Source organism: Temnothorax longispinosus, chromosome 11 (assembly GCF_030848805.1).
Source record: "Temnothorax longispinosus isolate EJ_2023e chromosome 11, Tlon_JGU_v1, whole genome shotgun sequence".
NCBI lineage: Eukaryota > Metazoa > Arthropoda > Insecta > Hymenoptera > Formicidae > Temnothorax > Temnothorax longispinosus.
This window is the reverse complement of record NC_092368.1, coordinates 15161160-15183101: the sequence shown is the minus strand read 5'-3', so window position 1 is coordinate 15183101 and position 21942 is coordinate 15161160. Positions and strand designations below refer to the sequence as shown.

The 21942-nt window shown below is 39.4% G+C and overlaps 2 protein-coding genes across 6 annotated transcripts in view; both read left to right on the top strand.

Moving 5' to 3' along the window:
• The first annotated feature begins 2989 nt into the window (after positions 1-2989).
• Oli (Olig family) lies at positions 2990-8264 on the top strand. Of its 5 annotated transcripts, XM_071793239.1 has the most exons (7): positions 2990-3263; positions 3345-3541; positions 4399-4605; positions 4914-4967; positions 5036-5271; positions 5513-5736; positions 5822-8264. In XM_071793239.1, exons 3-7 carry the CDS (start codon positions 4468-4470, stop codon positions 6043-6045), a joined length of 876 nt encoding a protein of 291 aa, XP_071649340.1. In that variant the 5' UTR covers positions 2990-3263; positions 3345-3541; positions 4399-4467; the 3' UTR covers positions 6046-8264. The 5 variants fall into 5 exon arrangements, with proteins under 5 accessions (XP_071649340.1, XP_071649338.1, XP_071649341.1 ...); XM_071793237.1 differs by having other exon boundaries at positions 2990-3541; XM_071793240.1 differs by having other exon boundaries at positions 2997-3541; positions 4914-4940.
• Positions 8265-8743: 479 nt separating this feature from the next.
• Axud1 (AXIN1 up-regulated 1) overlaps positions 8744-21942 on the top strand; it is a 67882-nt gene continuing 54683 nt past the window's right edge. The window contains exon 1 of the mRNA XM_071794158.1: positions 8744-8880. The gene's annotated coding sequence lies outside the window, so the exon portion shown is untranslated. The remainder of the gene's footprint in view (positions 8881-21942) is intronic.

The following is a 21942-nucleotide window of genomic DNA, read 5'->3' as shown; positions in this document are numbered from 1 at the left end:
TCTCTGTCTCTCTCTATCATTCTTTCTCTATCATCAGCCTCGCAATCTATACGTACCGAACGGTACGACCGATAGATATGCGTACATGCGATCCTTTTCCCTCTCTCCCGCGATCTGCCTCCGGTTGCTCGTCGATGCACGTCTTTCCTTTCGGAAATAATTGGGACAGGGCCTGTTTCCTGATAACGTTATCGTAGGTGATGACGGTCGCGTTTAATCCTTTCAGAGCAGGTCTTTCTGATCCGCTTGAGATTTATGAGACGAATGCGTAAAGTACCGAGGGACAATGCAATATTAGTGAAAAAAGATAACTGGGACAGATCCTGGTTTCTGATAATGTTGTCAAAAGTAATAAAGGTAGTATTTAAATGTAGCAAGCTAAATGTTTGGAGTTGCTACGAATTTATAGAGGAGATATCATTAATAAATAATATTAACACGATAACGAGAGAGGTTCTTGACAATGTTACGGGAGATGATAATATAGCGGCATTTAACCATTTCAAAATTATTTTTTCAAGCGCTGCTTGAAAAATGTATAGAAATATATGTATTTATATTAATAAAGTAAAATAATCGCAATCATACTTCGTAATCATGTAGTCAAACATAATACTGTTTAATAATAGTGTTTACAATTTTTGAAACGTCCTGTATTCGAGACAATATTTCCGAGTTGTTCGTGAGAAAAATTGTAATTGCCTTGTAACGCATTATCAAGGAAACATAATTATAGAAAGAATTTATAAAAATCTAGAATATCAGTTCACATATATTAGAACTTTAGACGATCACTAAAAGAAATTTTAAGAACAATAAATAAGAATATACTTACAATCACAGTAAATTAATATAGAGTACTTTATGCTTCTCTATTAATGGGTTTGGATGCTGGCATGATTAATTTTGTGCAATACAGAGAAGCACAGACGCATTCGCAATCATTTTCGAAATCTCGGGCTATTTCTCGGTGCGAAGGAAACGATAAATCTTCAGGCGCTACGGTTGCTGCTCGACCCAGAAAGATTTCGCGCGTATCTCGCGCGAGTGAGCGAGCGAAGTACATCGACGCGTGCTTCAATGATTCAACTCTTTCATTCTCAGGTCGCTCACGACGGAATGGGAATTTAAATATTATAAAGTTCTTCGATTATTTTTAACTCCGCGCTAAGTTGGCCATTATGTTTCTTTGAGTATATCTCCTTCTTCTTATTATTTATTCTTACCAAGTCTATTTCCATTTTGATTAAATGTTTATTAAACTTATTCGAGCCAATATAAGAGAAAAACTTAATTATATATCCAAGTCGCTTTTAAAAGCGAGAACTTAATTCGTTTAGATTAGAATATAAATAAATTCATAGACAGATTTATTTCAAGCTACATTCAAGACAGTTATACTTCAAGAAATAACATCACGAGGGAATTTACACGATTTAGTAATTTAAATATATTTCTGACATAAGATTTATTAGAGATTTATTTCACGGCTATATATTTTAATACCCGCGTAATAAAAATATAAGAATATTAATTAATTACACTAAGAATAATCCAATTGTAGTATGCCAGGGCGAGTGAAGCCTCCGGTTTAATTCAAATGCACGCGGGGGATTTATTTCGGGCGCGCGTTTCCGGAAATTTATTATATCTCGCCCATAAAGCATCCGCTAGTCACCTCCAAATACTCGTGCGCCGGCATTAATTATCCTCCCGGCCGTGAAAATAAAGTACGCGTACAAACAACAACCTCGTTTAATCCCTTCGATTAATTCATGCGATGTCGAAGCTGCGGGCGTCTCAACGCGAGTCCCGCGCCCCCGCTTCTCCGCGGCGCGGCAGCGCGGAATATTATTGCATCGCGTTGTGTTTACGGTAAACGCACGCAAAACACACACGCGTACACTCGCACGCACGCACACAGACACACATCGATGCAAAAGTAAAACTAACCAGGTTCTCTCTCTCTCTCTCTCTCTCTCTCTCTCTCTCTCTCTCTCTCTCACCCGTTCGTTCGCGTTCGTGCGGTGCGTGTGGGGCGAAACGCTCGCGGGCGGGTGATTCACACGCAGAGGGGGTGATGGTCGTCGCCGAATTGTCTCGGCATCCCCGACGACGCTCGTGGTGTTTTTCCGCGTGCTAACGCGTGTCTGTTAATCGTAAATTCAACGACGATGTAACCGGCAAGCTGTGAACGCGACACACAGTAGATCGGACGGAGAAGTGGAGGAGAAGAGGAAGAGAAAATGGTAAAATCGCGGGAGATTGACGAGATTAATTTCTTGTAATAGCGAAGGGTCTATATTAAGAGGGGTCTCGCGTGTTTGACATGGCAACAGATGTAGGTAGTTTAGTATAATAGATAGAGTTTAGTATAATAATAAACATGTATATATAGAATTTTAGAGAAACAGATAAAACAGTTGATATATAAAATGTAATTATAATACTGACAAATATTTCAGTTATATTTATAATGGAATAAATATTGCTGCGTTTATCAATTGTGTTTGCCAAATATATTTATTTAACTTATATAACTCATTATTTGTTTATTCGCTGGCCTGTGTAAGTAAAAGAATATAGATTATTGAGATATAACAATTGATAACTAATTCAGGAATAATTTCCTTGCTAAGAGTTAAGAGTACATGTGCAAGTTTAGAATACATTTTTCCTTAATAAAGATTTTTAATTTAGCAGCCCATCTTCCATTTTAATCGCTAACTTTCAAACTTTCTCCGCAACTTTTTAATTTCTAGCTCCGAAATTACTTCTACTGCATAAGAGATTTTTATATGCATTTCTCATGAGTAACTGTCGTTAAAGATTAAAAAACTGCACGCCTTCCCTCTTACGTAAAATTTATATCCTGCAACTAGCGACTTCTCTTGCTTCTCTTGGACACGATTTTCCTTTTCCGATGGTAACAAGACGCTCCCGAGGGTGATCTTCGGCCCGACCCGCCAGGGTACGCCAGTCGCTGGTCCAGCGCAGCATCCCTCGGCTGTAGCGGAGCGCACCCTGGCATACAGCGGCTGAATTAATTTAGGGGTTGCACTCCCTCCTGCGCAGGATCCGCCAAATAACGGGGAGAGACGCGTGCGTGCCCCCGACGCCTCGGACGTGCGACGCTCGGGCGCGATAATTTCGTCAGGAACGACTTTAAAAATCATTAGCGTGAAACAGGAAACTGAAGAATTTATAAAGCATCCCTTCCGCGAGACGGAAGTCCTGCAAAAAAGATCTACGAAGAAGTCACGGTATATTTTTTTCGCGTCGGTCAGCCCCAGCAAATTAAAATGGCTGTTGTGACTGATCGAATCGGGTGATCTCGACGGCAGGACAATAGGAGGCCACGGCAGTCCGCGCAGGTTCGGGATTCTTGAGGGTTCCCGAACTGCTTGTACAGGACGGTTGTTGAGAGAAACGCGGAGGGATGACCGAGCGTTGCGCGCTGGGGCGCGAGAAACTTTGCTGATCGCCGGATTCTGCACCCCGCGGGGCACGCGCGGGGAGTGGAAAAAGAAAATTGTTGTCGGTAAGTGTTTCACTTGATGATATTGATTGCGTTGAGAACGACCGATGACGCCTCCTATTCTGTTTATGAATGGCGGCGATGCCTCGTTAAACAGAAAAACGCGGAGATGGAAATAAAAATCTTCCTTGAGAACGGGCGAATGAAATTTGAAGTCATCGAGAGGTAAAACTGTATCGCGTTAATAAAATCAAACACGGATTTTTTTTCAGATAAATAAAAAACCTTGAGGACTAAATATTTAATAATTATAATACAATTGTAATTCGCCAGTCCAAAATAATAAAGCTTAAGACGTATGAATCGGCCTAACTGGCAATAATTTATTACTATATTGGTCATTATAGTCGTCAAGACGATACGACCGTAATTTGGTTCGATTATCGTCAAGACATACTTTTTGATCAAGGATTTAGTCATTATAATATAATATAATAGATTTAGTCATTATATTATAATGACTAAATCCTTGGTCAAAAAGTATGCCTTGATAATAATCGAACCAAATTACGGTGGTATCGTCTTGACGACTATAATGACCGATATAGTAATAAATTATTGCCAGTTAGGCCAAGATTCATATATGTCTTAAGCTTTAATAATTATAGATGTGGAAATTAAATAAACTGCATTAATAAAATGAGTTCCAGTGAGATTGAACAAATTATTTGTGCGAAAGCGCGAAAAGATTTAGGAACGAGGACTCGTATTAGATAAAAAAATAAGTTGAACAATTTCTAAAATTATGTTTAAAAATTGCGAAAAATTTCAAAATAAATATATTTCATTGATGAAATAAATTCGAACGAGGTTTCCTTTTATGACGGGAGAAAGTGTAAAGTTGAAATTTGCGAATGTAGGGATTGAGGGCAAGGAGCGCAAGAAGGGATTTGCCGGGTAAATCGGGAAAGTAAATCTCCTCACGAGAGATGAGGTCCTATGACGGCGAGAGTAGCTCGACGGAGGACGACGATCGCAGGGAGGGCTTGCCGGAGTCGCATCTGCAACAAGGATCCTGGCAACGTACCGCGTCGCATCCTACCTGGGCCTGGGAGCATCGCAATGCCGTAAGTAAAAGAGAACATGAAGAACCGTTGACGATTTCGCGTGGATAATTGCAAAATTTAAAAAGTAATCCAAAAAACAGAATTACGATATTTTCTGAGCAACAATAGAACGGGTAAATTGGAGTTAGCTTATAGTAAGTTGGCATATAAAATTAAAGAAATTTAATTCCAGAAATTTGAAGACAAGTATTTGAGTATAAATACCGAGTTATATAAAAGAAAGTCACGGATAAATTGCTCCTTTAAATATGACAATTTTTAATATGAACTTTTTTCATTGTTTTCGTGTCTCCTATCCACTGCTGAAGTGGAATCCACATGTTAGGAAACACCCTGTATGTTCAAGAAATATAATAATGCGAGTATGATAATTCCATAAATATTTCTACACTTCCCATTCAAAATTTTAACAGAAGGATATTTCTTCCAGCATCCACTGCCTCCACAATCCGCGGCAGCCCTCGAGTCCGTGTACTCGACGCCAGGGGCCTCACATCCAGGTGTCTCGGGCCCCCCGGCGGCATACTCGTCGGAGCACACTCAAAGCGCCCCAGGACGAAGGACTCCGCTGGGTACCGTAGGTCTCGGTGGCTTTTATTTTCAGCAACAACCGCAACCACACGCCTCGTCGAGCGCGTTGTCCGACGAAAATCGACCGGACGAGAGGTACGTTTTCGATCCAAATTAAAGTTTCAATTTAATCAAGAGTCATTTAAAAAGTCGATTGAATGGAACGAGAAGATAAGATAGAGGGAAGTTTGATGGAGAAATATCTAAATAACTGAATATATCGATAATTGTAACGCACATTTGATAAAATATGTTTCTAAAGAATACATCCGAAAAATTTCAATCAAAAATGTGATTAATAATATCTATATATATGCAATCCCATAATTCTTTTTAGACCCACAGCTTCGCGACTGAACTGTCCCCCAAAGTCGAAGACGACTCGCCAGGGGAAAAGCGTGAGGCTGAATATTAACGCGCGAGAACGCAGGAGGATGCACGATTTGAACGACGCCCTGGACGAACTTCGCTCCGTCATCCCTTACGCTCACAGTCCGTCGGTAAGGAAGCTATCCAAGATCGCTACCCTCCTGCTGGCAAAGAATTACATCCTTATGCAAGGTAACGAGCCTCGTGACGTGACCTTCGTTGAACTAGAAATTGAATTTAATTAATTTGACTAATAAGAAACGTGCCGCTCGCGCAGGAAACGCCTTGGAGGAGCTCCGAAGAGTGATCGCCGTCCTGCAATCGCCGCACGCGCACACCACCGCCTTGCCGCCCACGCCGGTCTCCTACGATCTCCTGCAGGGATTCCCCGGCAAGCTGTTCCAGGGGGTGCAGGAGATGCAGGGGCTACCCGCGAGCGAGCCTCAAATCGTGACCGGCCCTCCGACCGACGGCACGGTCGCCAGCGGTGAATCAAATTAAGGAATCGATTTTTGTCTTACTTTTTTCTCCATCTCTTCTCCCTTTTTGCACCGTGAAGGGTCGATTACAATGCGAGTCACGGAATTAAATGATGATAATGTGGAAAAAATCGACCAGCGAGAAGTACGATTCAAGTTTTATGTCCATTTTTATCAATGTAGATTAACTTTAATCGCGGTTTAACTTACTTTCCATCTTTTTCCAGTTCCTAAAATTAGAGAAAGATAAAAGGTAAGCTAAACCAAGATCAAAGTTAATCTGCATTGGTAGAAAAGATATTAGAGGTAAAAAGAACGATGACCGATGTTTAATGTAAGATATCGTGAGGTGAAGATATATGGAGAAGTACTTTTAGAAATGGAAACGCCTTTGGCCATGAAAGTATTAATTATATTATTAAAGTACTATTGAAGTGCTAATTAAACCCTTGAGAGAGAGAGAAAGAGAAAAAGGAAGAAAAGGAAAAATAGGATAGATTAGCCTTTCAAATACTAAGTATCTTATTTATCCGATAACGCGGAAGAACGAACCGTACAATTTTATCTTTTCCGTGAAAACGACAAGATTGAATAAAGAGACAAAAGAGATATCATAAATAATCAAAAATTAACAAAAAGAGATGTTGAAGCAAGAACTAATTCATCAAAAATCTAAAAAACAGTTTCCACGAAAAAAATAAAATGTAGAGTGATTTCAAGCTCCAATTCCCTCCAGAGGATTAATTAAGCTCGGAATCGTCCAGATAAAGTCTGGATGAAAGTATTGCGAAAGTATTGCGAAAGTACTAGCGATTAAGTGATTAATACCGTCACGATCTTACAGTCAATAATGCAGCAATAAGACGACGGCGCCGTTTTCGTCCATCCGACAGTCGATTTTCGAGATTTTCGCGTTTCAATCGCTTGATAATTCTTCGTGGAAAAGATTTTCTTATTAAAAAATAAAAAAAATCCTTTTTCTTTTAGAAAAGAGAATTCTTTTTTGAATTTAATCGCGTAGCTGTTTCAAAAATATCGAGCCAGCAACGGAGATCCGTCTGAGAGTCGCGAAGATAAGGTTCCAGAAGATTGGAAGGATTTGCGTCTGAGGATTTTCGATTTTCGAATCAAACGGAAGGGCGAGAACGTCGCCAAGACTCGGGACGCGAAGAGCTTCCCGAGTCTCGTCCTGAAACACGATAGTCAATATTAGTATGTGATACGTGTGTTGAGGAGTTCTAGTCGTATATATACAACATAAAGATATTGAATATTCATATACACACATATACAGTATATATATTATACATATATATACATATATATATTTAATAATCTAAACGAGGCATCGACTTACGACTTATTTATATACTTAAGAGTCTACTATACAATGTGCCAATAAGGATTAATTAATTCGTTTCGAAGGAGCGAACGAGTGAGAGAGTGCGATGTGAGAAGCGAGAGAGAAACATATATGGGATTGGGAAGAGAAAGAAATATTTATTGTGCTATTTGTAAGAGATATCGTGCGATTTTCTTTTTTCTCGCGACGCCACCCTCTTTCGCCGAGGGGAAAGCAAGGACAAAGCAGCGTCTCAATAACGAAGGCAAGGAGGATATATACTTGTTGTAGAGATGTAGATAATAATTGTTTAGCGCCCTCGAATAAAATCTATTTAAGAAAATCGCATTTCGATGTCCGGCGAGCTGTATAATTGTGTGATTATCAGAGATATTTTACGTTTTATTTGAATTTATTTTATTTCCTTTTAATTTACCACAATTATTATTTTATTTTATGTTGCTATTTTACGTTTCGCTCGATTTCGTCTTGGCGCTATCGTCAGACCTCTAATTTTTATCGTAACGATTATTTCTGTTTTCGCCTCTTTTTTTTTTAAACATGTTATTTGAACTGTTTCAAGATTTCTTTTCAAATAAATGTTTCAAGACGCTAATAACACGAATCTGCGGAAATGAGAATAGTTCCAAGACTCTTCACAAATCATACGTTCTATTTCATCTTTGTCACCGCGATCAAAGAGTCGATCCTTCGGAGAGTCCAACCCACCAGCGACTTCAAAGTTCCCGCCTTTGAAGTAGCGTCGCCGATCGCAGGTGGAAGCTTCTCAAGGCCACTTGGCCGTCCAATCCCCGTCATCATCATTTCAAAAATATCCTTATGACTCCTCCTAAGCGTATTTTGTTGGCGTCGTTATCGGGGTGTTCCGCGAAGAGTCCACAAAAGTCACAGCCTTCACCAGTAAGCCCGCACATCGACGAAGACGTAACGTAGAATCACATCGACATCCCTCTTCCTTTAAGGGGAATCGACTTGTGGATCTACATTCGTCGATTGGGTGAAGGCCTACGTTGCGGCTGAATGTCGAGGCAGCACAGCAAGCGGCGGCGGCGGCGGCGGCGGCAACGACGGCGCGATGGCGGCAGCAATGGCGGAGGCGACAGCCGTCTCGTGGCGCCATCATGAAATACTCTTCCACCGCGCCGTGTTCTCATTCAGCCGCCTCCCGTCCTGGCAAGAGGACCTGACCGTCGCGATCAGAGGCGGTCAGGCAGATTGTGCGTGCGTGCCCTCATCAAGATGGCTTTGTCTGCCGCGGCGCAGTGATATCGCTCCGGACGAGAGAGAGAGAGAGAGAGAGAGAGAGAGAGAGAGAGAGAGAGATCCCGATTCAGCTGGAGTTGGATTATAACTCGGGGAGTTGCTGGAGCGAGGTGAGGAAAAAGCCGCCAGCACGGCGACAATCATCGCGATCACGACAACGGCGAGGCAGAAGGCGCGAGCCAGCAACGTCCTCCTCAGCGGTGCGGAGATGTGACGCTCGTCAGCGAACCGGTGAGTCCCTTCGCTTTTTCCCTGACCTCGCGACTCGATCGTTTTCATCCCGAGGGAGATTTAGAACCGGGAGGGCTCCATTCGGAGCCGGAACCCCGCGTTATGTGGCGCAGTTGCTTGACGACGACGACGAGAGCGAGAAGAGAGAGAGAGAGAGAGAGAGAGAGAGAGAGAGAGAGAGAGAGGAGCGACTTTGAAAAGGTGGGAGAAGGAGAGAGGTGAAAGAGGGAGAAAGAGAGAAAGAGAAATAGAGATAGAGAGTAAGAGAGAGAGAGAGAGAAAGAGGTATTGTTAAAGATATGATGTTAATCGTCCAGATACTGTTATTTGCAATGTAAAGCGGCCGAAAAGACGCGTCTCGCCGTGCCACTCGGCCGCGAAAACCGCCTGGGTCCTGCAGGTGCAATGCAGGCGCGGATATAGATACTCGGTTGGCAACAAGCTCCCCGATTGTTCGGTAAGATAAGTAACAGGAAAAAAAAAGAGTATGTATAAGAGAGCTTGCAATAATCGCTGAACAGTTAAATATGTCACGCGTTATCTCGCTTTCTCGTTTGCGCGCGCGTAGGAGGTTTCCTTATTAGCGATTTCGGGGCAGGAAAGGCACTCGATGATTTTGGAATAGAGAAGTATCTCGGAGCGCGAGGTATTCTTGCCGATAATTTTGGAGTAGGAGTCCATGCAGTGCCAGCTGGGCGCCCCGAGCTCGTCACGAGTATTATTATTCCGAGGTTCGTAATGCCTCAATTCAAGATTGATAAATAATACGGACGAGTACGCTCGCGCGAAAGTGTCTTAGATAAACGGGCGTGTAAAGCTAGTATCTATGTATAAATACCGTCAACTAACCAATAGCGCGCCGATCGACTTTTGTGCGCCCGTTTATGTACAATAATTTAAACGTCACGTAAAAAAAAGGCGAAATTGAATTGAATGAAGAGATTTGTGTGAACTTACGAAGAAACCGATTGCAGAAATTTATGCCATTTAAGCGGAAATTCCTCTTTATTTAAATACCAAACAATGTTGGAGAATTCTCGGTCGCTCGAAAGAGTTTCTCCGGTTCGATTGCGCTCATTTTTCATCACGATTTCTCCGAACAGCTGATTTATTTTGCCCATCTATCGCATAGCTTTGTGAGTAAATAAATAGAAAAAGGTTGTAGATTCGTGTCCAGTCATCAATATTGGGCACAATGGGTCAAGCGCTTTGCTGGATACCTGGAATGAGAGTAACGAAGTAAAACACTGCAGCACGTACTATTACCCGCAATTAGAAAGTAAACTGTAAGCAGCCGGGGAAAACGAAAGGAAAGGGAAAAGGATAGCGACGGGCTAGATGATGATGCGATACGTCGAGCGTTTTCGTCCTTCCGCATGTCTTTGGGTTTCGTCAATTTTACTTATTCGTTAATAGGAAAAGTAAACTTATAGAGGAAGCTCTCGATAAAGAAAATTGCGTTATTGTTCCTGCATTATTATTATCATTGCGCATGATTCGAGCACAAACTGGAATTGAAGAATTAATGAGAAAAATATTGCGCTTCCATACTTTATTTGATTGACTTCTCGACATTTCTCTCGTATGCGTTTTCTATCGAACGGCCTTAAATTATGAAATAAGTGAATTATTTGCGTCGACGTTTACTATCGCGAGTAGAAACTTTGAAAGTGATATTTTCTGCAGCGAGTGAGAAAGCTGGCTTTGCCTCTCTCGATTCAATGAACGACCAGGTTGAGGTTGGTAGTTCCGTCTGTATACCTTGATCCCACCGAAAAGCCGGGACCCAAATAGTCCCCTCGCTTTTCAAGCCTACATCTGTTTCGTCTCTACAAAATAACTTCTCGACCATCCGAAATAGTTCTCGATCAATATTGTCGGAATTTATAAAATCGTGAACCTTTTTCATCACTGGATGACATTAACCGGATCACGTAATCTTTTTTTATATATCGTTTTATAAAATAGAATTTATATCTTGCGAATAAAATTAATTTATTTTATTTAAAAATATCTGACTTTGCAGACACTAAGTCATTGGTGAAAATTTTTAGTTGATTTTTGAAATAATGAAACATTTTTCACGTAGGCGATTCGCGATTCTATCCTACGCAACAAAAGGCAAGGTTATCAGTAAAATGCAGATTTATTAAAATAACTATCGCAGTTTTAAATTTTTTAAGCGAGTCGTAGAACGTAGTCGTACAACGTAGCAATGAATGAACAATAGAGGGAACATCCGAAAATCAATGTACAAAACCTGTAAGTTCTTCAAACTGAAGGCCTTTTACCGTGCCCCACATTACGCTCGACCGCCACATCCGTCACGTTGATGCACGTGGACGGTCGCATATTTGTCGCATACGAGGTAAACACGTGCTCCGCGGAAAATGCAGGCGCATATAGTAACGGGTGTGTACGCATCGCGATCGTAAATAATGAATGTAATCGCAATAGGCTTTACCCCGGACGCTTTGTTGCATAAAATTGTTGCATTCATATCGGGAAGATCGATAAAGAAGCCCGATCCATAGAAATCGACTTTCCTTCATTCTTTCACGCCCGCACGTTTGTTTGCTCGCGCGGTCACGTGCAATATTACAATATCTAACAAAACGAAAAGTACGTATTAAAAGGCTTAAAAGTTTCCGGCCTAAGAGTATAAAAAAGGTGATAAAGTGAAAGAAGCATTTTTATATTTTAATATAATCACTCTTTATTTCAGTACATTTTTTAGAATGCTAAATTAATTTTATATGCGACTAAAAAAATATTCTGAATCTTTGTCCTCGAAATGATTTAACACTGTGGAGATCATTTCTTTATTAACTCGCTTTACCTCGATTTACAATTAGCACTTTATTTTTTATTTTCAAACTTGAAGTCTGATTTCTGTGGAAAAAAAAATTTTCCAGTAATACCGGAAACCGGACCTTATTACGTATATGTATAACTAGAATGTGTTTTTCAAAGTTTAATGTTAAGGCCATTTTGTGATGTCAGTTATGTAATGTAACTTTACCTGTGAATAAATCTTCCCAAATACACATTTGAAAAGAACATTTTAGTAAGACTAGTAAGTAGATGTGTATAACATAGAATAAATAAATATTGACATTTACGGATGGGATCTTATATGGATGGCTAATAACCATTTTTGTGAATTTTATATATTTCGTTTTACATACTTTGAAACCACGCGTCGATTATGATTCTTGAAACGCAGTTATATGTAGAAATTGGAAATTTGATATTACTGATAAAATTGGTTATTTTACAAACCTATTAGTTTATTGTAAAAAAAATCATCCAGCCATGATTCGAACTGGAACCTCTCAATTATTGGGACGGGCGTCTTTACCAATTCGATCGTGTTTTAAAAGAGCCTTCAATATCGTCCGATGTAATTCGCGCAGTCAAATCTCGTGTCTCGAGCGAGCATCTGGGAAAATTTTCCGGTTTGTCGCACGCCGTGTGGCCTCACGTGAGAAGTATAACGGGTTCTGACGCACTTCCGGCGTGCTTATCTCGCAGGTATAGCGTCCATGACGTATGTGTGTCGCAAAATCGGCCTGCAGCCGATTGAAATGCGCCTACGCGAAGTAACAACCTATCATATTCCGCATCACGCGCGAAGCACAACTTTCCACATTTAGAAAATTATATCTATATGCTTGTAAGTGCTATCTATATATTCATATTTTAAAATCGTGCGGAAATAAAAAATATACTCATATATCTATAGAAAATTATTTAGATGTATTATGTATAAATTATTTAGTGCCATCTGTAATTTTATTATATTTAAAATCGCTATATTTAAAATATTCGAAATAAGAAATGTACTCAATATGATAAGACTAAAATAAAATCTAAATACAATTTTGAATAGAATACCAGATAACGATGAAAATTATTTATATTAATTTCCTATTCTTTTCCTTGTAATACATTTTCAGAAATGGAAAAGTCCGGAAAGATCAAGAAATAGAAATATTTAATTACAAACGTTAATTTAGCGATGCGATGCAAAAGAATTTGATAATCTCGTCGAAATGATTAATCGTGCTCAGAAATTCGATCGCGAATATTGAATGCGTTACTTCAAAAATTGTCACTGTTGAAAAAAAAAACGCGAATTAAGTCGATACTTGTCCTTAAATTTTTATACAACGGTTGCTTTGGCGAAATTTCGAGGTGTGTCTCTCTCTCTCTCTTTCTCGCTTCGTTCTAGTTTCTTAAATCAACTGATTCGATTTTCCCAATGTTACTGCTTTTCAATCTTTTACAAGCGGCGTCCAATTGTTACTGCGTCTCGCCAATTAAGCTCGGATAAATTGAACTCAATTAACAATTGTTCGGATGTGAATTTAAGTTCTCGCGCAGCGTGAAATCTTGGCGTGTTTTTCGCGCCGAAGAATTACATCCTCCGGTTAATTTGCAATCGGGGGGTTATCCTGGCGCGCATATACGAACGAAATGACTGGCGGGACGGGTCAAGGTGTGCCGACTGATGAAGTTATCGACGACTGAAGATCGTTGGACATAATCGGAGCGCATGAATAAAGAACACGTTGTCCGTCGCAAGAAAAAAAAGGGAACGACAGAAGTAACAGTTCGGCTTCACCAAAGTTTTCGAATTCAATTATGACGTACGTTATGACGTAAAAGAAACAGAAAAAAACGTTGTCATCTTATCAGTGAAATTGATATCGAATAAGGACTTGTTCTCTGTTATCGATATTCTGGGGTTTCCCCATTATTGCTTAAATACACAATACTTGAGTTTAGGGCTTTTCATGGGAAAAAAATTAAGTACGGATATTTTAATGAAATAAATTTTAGTAAAGTTATGTAGATTTATTGTTAATACATATTATCTTAATAACTTGTTTTGAGGAGAAACTGTTAATCTAGTTAGTAAGAGTGTAAATAGTAAAATATTAATTTAAGAGTAGACGTCTCTCTAAATAAAAAAGCATCATTTTCTTGCAGGGGCAAGGTAGAATATAAATTCATAGCATAAGACGTTTAAAAAAATAATAATTCTAAAACACAATTTATTCATTAAATCTCATCTCAGACTGCATATCAGACTGCGTTTCTATTATATTCTTCTTTAATGGCAGATTTTTCACAATTGGATTATTATTTTTTAACATTATAAACTTCGAATTAAAGCTTTATAAAACAAAATCCACCTGAAATCAATTAAAGAATACGTGACGTTGTTGTGTCACCATTTATTTTTTCTTCTAAATGAGCAATCTTCTTTAAAACGAAACCGTGAATCAACCGAGAGATATTAAAAAATAACATAGTGAAGACGGAGGGATGGGATTATGGGGGATACATCCTGTATTATGCATTTGGATATGTCACGAGGTCGGACGCTGGCTTCGTGATGTATGAATCATTTTTCGTTCACAACATCGTTCATCCGAATTGCGGTACGTGGGCATGGAAAATGAATGAAAAAAGAAAAACAGATATCGAAGTATCATCGTTCGCTATAGAGTGGGAGGTGAAACTGGTTCGCTGAAAAAGCTGCTTCTGCTGTTGCTGATCGACCCGCGTTATCTCGTTATTATATAGAATGTATACAGATCGTTTTCCTGATCAAGAAAGAGAGAAGAGGGGGGGGTGTCCAGGTCCAGAAGAGGAGGTAGAGAGGAAAAGAGAGAACTCAAGATAATTTCTTATCCGGTCTTGAGCGTTAATGACAATTTTGTTAAAATCGACGATTTCATTACACATAAAGTTGTAATGTTCGCATATTCGAACGTTACCAATTTTGCATTTTCATGTTTTCTGCCGAGATCTGGATTTTTATGATATCGTGGAAAACATCTTTTACGAATGTAAGTATATATCGTTCTTTTTTTGTTGGCGATTTCTTTCTCGTTTTCTCATCGCTTTTCTTTGAAAATAGAATTTTTTCTACAAAATTAAATTTTAACGGGAAGAATTCGTTGATGCACATTTCACGAAAACCACATATTTTTCGCTTCTTCTGATTTTCGATGATTTACATCGAAATGGCAGGTCGCGAATAATTCGATTGTGGCTTCCATGAATCATACGATTCATCAATTTCGTTCCCTTCTTTTATAGAATCACATTATATCGAAAGAAAGGTACAATTTTATTATTATAACGCATTTGTTATGTCCTATTATCTTTCTTTAAATTATCCCGGATTTAATTAATTTATTACATATGTAAATCGTCATTTTCCTCCGACTTTATCAGATTTTATCGTGATTGGAATCGCATGCCCTTACATTTATCGCCCTTCTTTGCCGCAAATTCTACGAGTATTTACATCGAAATGGCGCGCCGCAAATATAATTCGGCAGTGGCCTCCGCGAATCATTTTGCGCGAGTGTATAACGCGCGATCGCGTCGGTGCGGAAATGAGTAAAACACGTTGAAACGAGCAAAACGCATAACGTAGAGAAGAGGAGGAGGAATAAAATGAACGAAAGAGAGAAAGAGAAAGAGGGTGAGGGTGAGAGAGAGAGAGAGAGAGAGAGAGAGAGAGAGAGAGAGAGAGAGAGAGAGAGAGAGAGAAAGGCGAAAACAAAGCGAACGCAGCCAACGAGGCAACACACAATGGTGCATCGACCCGCCAAAACTCGCGCCGTTAGCCGGCCGATGCGCAGGAACACGCGCGCGTCGTGTCTCCCCGAAACAATGAATACTTTTGCCACCCCCTCCTGCCCCCCTCGCTCGTTTTCCGCCTCCTCCCCGCGCCGCCCAGCATATTGATCGTTCCCTGTGCGAAAATCGATCGCGCCGCGCTGAATTTCCGAGGGAGAATTTTCGGCCGGCCCGGAAACGGGGGGCTCTCCTTCTCTCTCTCTCTCTCGCCTCCCTCTCGAACATTTCCCTACCGTCTAAATTTTATTTCAGCCCATGGCTCGCCTAATTTTGGCAATCGAGAGTTCGCCAACGTACGCACGGTTTTCCGTGCACGACATTACCCCCTCCCCTCTCCCCTCCCCACCGATAATTTTCATCAATCTCCCAGCAAGTTTTACCGATTTCCATAAATTTTCTACGAGAGGATCGATTCAACTTTTTTTTCCCGCTGGTTCTCCACCTGGATCTTGCTTAAAACTTCACTTAACTTCTGCCGATTCTGCACCAATCTCTGCCGCTGAATTCCAAAAGATCCAATTCGCCCGGAAATTCTCCCGGAATGAAAAATCTACAGACGAACGGGGAACGACACTGAATCCGTGTCAAGTCCGACAGCATCCTACGTACGTACTGACGACTTCTCGTCGCGCTTAAGATCGAGTCCTCTCCGTGGATCGCCCTCTTCTTGCGGGTTCCTCGCGGAACCCCCGGTTCGCTGTGGCCCCCTCTGACCCCCTCCGGCGCCGTCAGGGTGCGCGGGGTCGGACTGAGCGAGAGAAGTACTCGCTTCCCCAGGATGGATGGAAGGAAGATCAGGTGCCGTGGTTGTCCTAGCAACCGGCATTGATCCTTCCCCTCTTGTTCTACCGCCGCTGCCCTCCTCTTCTCGCCCGTCCGTTATTGCTGCGCCTCCGTCTCCCCCCCCCCCCGCCCTTCCACTCTCGCGCGCGCATCGCCTCTCTCACCCCCGTTCGCCCTCCCGCTCATTCTCTAATGCACTCTCGGAGAGACGCGCACACAGACTCGCGCGCGCTGGCCGGTTACGCACGCACCTGGTATATACACGCGAATGCCGATCATTCCTCTCGCGTCCACGACTCTCCTCGGCTCTCACGTTCTCCTATCCCTTTATCCTCGCCTTCACTCGATTCCCTTCTTATTCTTGATCTTCTGAACTTGAATATTCAGATTCAGCGTATACATTAGCGGTACACCGAGCATACCTTCGTTGCACTCATCCTTATTTATACGTTTTTATATACGCTATTCCTCCGCGTCTCTCTGTTTGTGCTTTTTTTACCCTTTCTCTTTGACAGTCTCCGGGGACGATCTCTTCACGGGCGAGTATTTTTGGTTAGAATATTTCTCGCGATTTTTCAAAAGCTTTATAAACATCTTTCTTAAACATATAATTAGATTAGCAGAGGCATCAAGAGCATACAAGGCTGGATAGAAAGAGTAAATAATTTAATTGAGAGAAGTTAATTTAAAAGAATAGCGAAATTAGGTAATAATTAACTCTTTATTTGTGACACGTGAAAGGGATCTCTTTAAAAATATGATAAAGACGCGTTGTAATCATGACACATCGGTTTTCATAATACGCTACGTATATACTTATTATTTTCGTATTAATCACCATGGAACAACGGTGCCGTAAATTAACGCTGAAACCTTAATCCCTTCTTTACAATTTTACTTGCTGCAGGCTTCTTGATCTTATCCGAACGTACCGTATATACGATAATTACTCGACTCATAATTTCGCTAAAATAAAGTCTGGTAGAGGTACGAATACAGAATAATTAGAAGTCGTTTTTTTCCTCACGGAATCCCCTTTCTCTACCACTCTTCATCTCATCACGCTCTCTCTCTCTCTCTTTCTCTCTCGTTTGCATTTTCCTATTTTCTTTCTTTCTACCTTTTTTCTCACTCTTTTACATGTAGAACAGTGTCAATCACTCGTCTCTGTCCCTCGACCAATGAGACGCAAGAGTGGATGATTGGATAAAGCGAGACAGACAGAGAGAGAGAGAGAGAGAGAGAGAGAGAGAGAGAGCAAGATGCGCGTAGGAGTGACGGGAAGGGAGTGAATGAGTTAGTTGCGGGAGTGAGAGAGGGAGGAGAGAGAGAGAGGGGGCAAGGGGTGGGAGAGGTTCGCCAAAGGTAGAACTGGTCGTGAACAGAGCGGTTGCCAGGCAACCGATATTGTTCCCATTGTTGCGGGCGTAGCGTAAATATTTGAGGCGTACTCGGAGGTCACAAAACTCATCCCCCTCCCCCTCTCGTATCCCCCTTGCTTTCACCCTTGTTTTTCTTTGGCGTTTTCTTCTTTCTCATTTTCCCCGAAAGTTACCAAGGTGTGCCTCGTAAGTCCTCGAAAGCACCTAATGGTGCCTGTCGCAGATTGCATATCGGGAGGGGCCACGTCCCCTTCGTCTAAAATCCTACCTGTCATTGTCAACGACTCTCCCGCTTTTACCGCTTGATATGGTCGCGTCGAATTAGCCGAAATTTATTCACCGAAATGAAAGAGGATGCTGGAAAAAACGATATTCGTCTGTGTCGCATCAGGATATCTGTGTTACGTTTAGCAAAATTAGCAAAATAATATTTCTATTCGAAAAAAAGTCATATGGGTCACATTATTAAGGATAAAAGGTTTTATTGTAATTAAAAAACAAATGAATTTGCGCAATTTTTATTAGGATACTTAATATCAACTGCTTTGTTGAATTCCAACGTTCCTCATTTCACTAATGTCGATTTTGCACGCGATTTTTAATGCCTATTTATATATGTATATAGAACAATAGCAACTTTTGACGCGGAGAAACAAGAAAAAAGATAGATAAACGAATAAAAGGACTTCTAGATGTACGTACGTCTATCGTACGTATCGCGCGATTCGCTTTCGGAATCTGCGCGCAAACTCTTGAATGGACGTCGCGCATGTTGTTTTCGTGATCGTCACCGCGACGGCGGGAGCGAGCGTATGAGGGCGAGTGTTTGTTTACCGGCATTTATTTCGGCAGTCCTGCGGGGGCGTGTAAACGTATACGTACGTCGTTGACCAACACTGCTGACCCCGCGGCCGCGGGTCAACCCTTCCGCGGTTGTGATAGATTACGAACGGGTCGTCAGTTTTCAAAGGGAGCAACGAGAGAGGGGGGAGGGGGGAGAGAGAGGTAACGAGATATTATTAATTATTTCTCTACAATTTATCGGGATGTTGTAAAATTGATGTCTAATATTTTTATTGAGATACTCGTGCATTATTGGTGCCTGAGATTTTGGAGTTAAACTTAATAATAAAAATGACACATCTACACAACGACAGATGTATTTTATTTTGTTAAATTAGATTTTATGAAGTATAGCTTTTGATAATAATTCACTGATTTACCTGTTAAAATTTATGGACATATTTTAACATTATCAATGTTCGCGATTTTTGAAGATTAAATTCGGTAACAAATTAAATAGTAATGAATATAAAAAGACCATTTAATAGCTTAGGGTAACTCGGGAGAATATGCCACACTTAAGAAAAATATGATTTTTTTTCCTATTTCTCTTTCTTTTTGAGGTATCTTTGCATACTGGTCTTCTTTTTCCTTCTTTTATCTGTTATTTATATATGGTTTTAATGAAATATTTTGATTCTTTACTATTAAAAAGAAAAAAATACAAAAGTGTTGCAAAAGTGGCATATTACCCCCATGTGGGGGTAATATGCCACATATACAAACATGTATAGTAATTTAACTTTAGAAGGGCATTCTTGTTTAAAAACATGTAAAAGAATATTTTTATTACAATTTCAATAAAACACTAAGAAAATTCTAAAAAGCACGTTGTCATACTTATCATACTGTACTTACCCCATAAAAACTATAATACTGACAGGAAGTCAGTAAAACTTGGGCAAAACGTCAGATATAATATTTTTAACAATTTCACAGTATTTACAACAACGCTTCTAGCCGTAGCTTTGTTAAACATAACGAGTGGCATATTCCCCACACTGGCATATTCCCCCCAGTTACCCTATATATAAAACAACTTCTGGTAATATATGTAAATTGAAGAGAGAACGAACTATATATAATGAAAAAAAAAATTTAGAGGAATTAAAAATCTAGATGAATAAAAAAGATTCTCGTTAATTGAAATATATCTAATCTTGATAAAATAAAAAACTGACAGCATTTTCAACTTAATTAAACTTTCTCATAAAAGGATTTACTACTTAAATACAATTTATCTTTTATTTATTTTATATAAATGCAATAATAATATCAATAATAATTTCAATCAACATTAGTTAATATCACAAATACTAATTAAAATATCACATTATTTCTACATTATACGTTTTCCAATATATCTTTAATAAGATATGTGAAAATCGCTCGTAGAAAAATTGATTCATTTAAAATTTATTTCCATATGTGTACGATTAATATATTATTACTCACAAAATCCATTTTCATCATAATCTCTTGACCAATATTATGATTAATACTTAAAAATTACCGCGTTTCCTAAATCTCTCTTTTCCAACGCAAAAGCAGCTTTCGCTGTCTTCCTTCGCGGCGCCGCGCCACGCTTCAGCTCGGTACCTACGTCCTCGCGAAGACTTGGAATTAGGAATGGTCAGTTACACGGGAAATGGAGTTCATCCCTTTCTCGCGTTATCCCGACGGTTTCACGCGTAGTGACGTCTACCTCTGGGACACGCTATTGACGCGGGACGTCGGGACGCCCCGTGAACGCTCAGTCCACCCTCGCTCAACCCTCTATCCCACCAGGTGTCCTCCCCCCTATTCCTCCCCCCGTCGCTCTCAAAGCGCATCTATGTACCGTGTATTATTGATTTATTGAGGATTATCGAGAAAAATCAAGAGATTATCATCAGGAAAGTTCCTTTTTTCAATTTTACAATCAAATCAGAAATTTTCTCGACAGAGTTTGTTTTAAAGAATAATGTACGATTTTTAACAATGTTTCTGTAGCTATATTAAAATTATTAATAAAAGTTAAAATATTAATAAAAATTAAAATATTAATAAATGCAAAATTCTTGGATCTAACAATAAGAGGCTAATCATAAGTGTTTGTACTTTTATTTACATAATGCTCTTGTTATATTATTGTCCATATTATTATCTATAATGATGATTATAACATTCAAGAATAATTTCTTGAATGTTATAATCATCATTATAGATAATAATATTGATAGTAATATAACAAGAGCATTTCAAGAATAATTTCTTGAATGTTATAATCATCATTATAGATAATAATATGGATAATATGGATTCTCCCGACTACTGCCAACCTTCGGTTGGCGAAGACGAGGCAGTATGTGTTTGACCGGGGCCGAACCCTGTCAAAAATATTATATCTGACGTTTTGTTCAAGTTTTACTTAGTTCCTGCCAGTATTATGGTTATAGTTATTATAATATTTGATACGGTTATAGTTATTATAGTTACTATAATATTATAGTTTTTATGGGGTAAGTACAGTATGACAACGTGCTTTTTAGAATTTTCTTAGTGTTTTATATAAGATATTCTTCAAGCATTACACTATTTTTAACTCGATCAGCTTGTCGTTCTATTAATATTGGTTAGGATGAAAGTATTCAGTACGTCATCGCCGATTCGTTTTACTGGCAATCGTATAATACAGGCTCATTATAATATAAAACTGCATCTGGGGGAATATGGCACTACTTAGATAGGGGTAAAATGCCAAAATACTGTTTACAGCTTCCTAACCTGCTAGTAGTAGGTTAGGAAGCTGTAAACAGTATAAATAAATATTTTGCCGTATAAATATTGAAAAAATGTTAAAAAAATGATGAAAAAATATTGAAAAATATTGAATAAACACGTTTATTTCATGCGCTAAGAAAATTATAGGCTTCGTACTTAATATTTTGCAAAATTGCATTCCGACTAATTTAGACTACTTGTAGCACACAGAGTACTATAGAAATGCAAAGAAAGTAATAAAAATATTCTTTTACATGTTTTTAGACAAGAATGTTCTTCTAAAGTTAAATTACTATACATGTTTGTATATGTGGCATATTACCCACATGGGGGTATGTCATTTTTAATGACATCACATTTTAATGCAGTTTATTATATACTTCAAGTTCAATGGATTATGATGTGGATGCCTTTGCAAATCAAATTCGAGAGCAGCCCGTTTCACGTGAACAACAATTAAAAGACTTAGACGCAATTAATGAGTAATTATTTGTTTTGCTTATATCATATAATACAATGTATTAATGGCATTTTACTAGTAAAATTTTTACTTCTCTGTATAGTTTTTTTTTTTAAATTGCTTTTTTATTTCTACATTTTTACATATAATCACATCACATTTTAATGC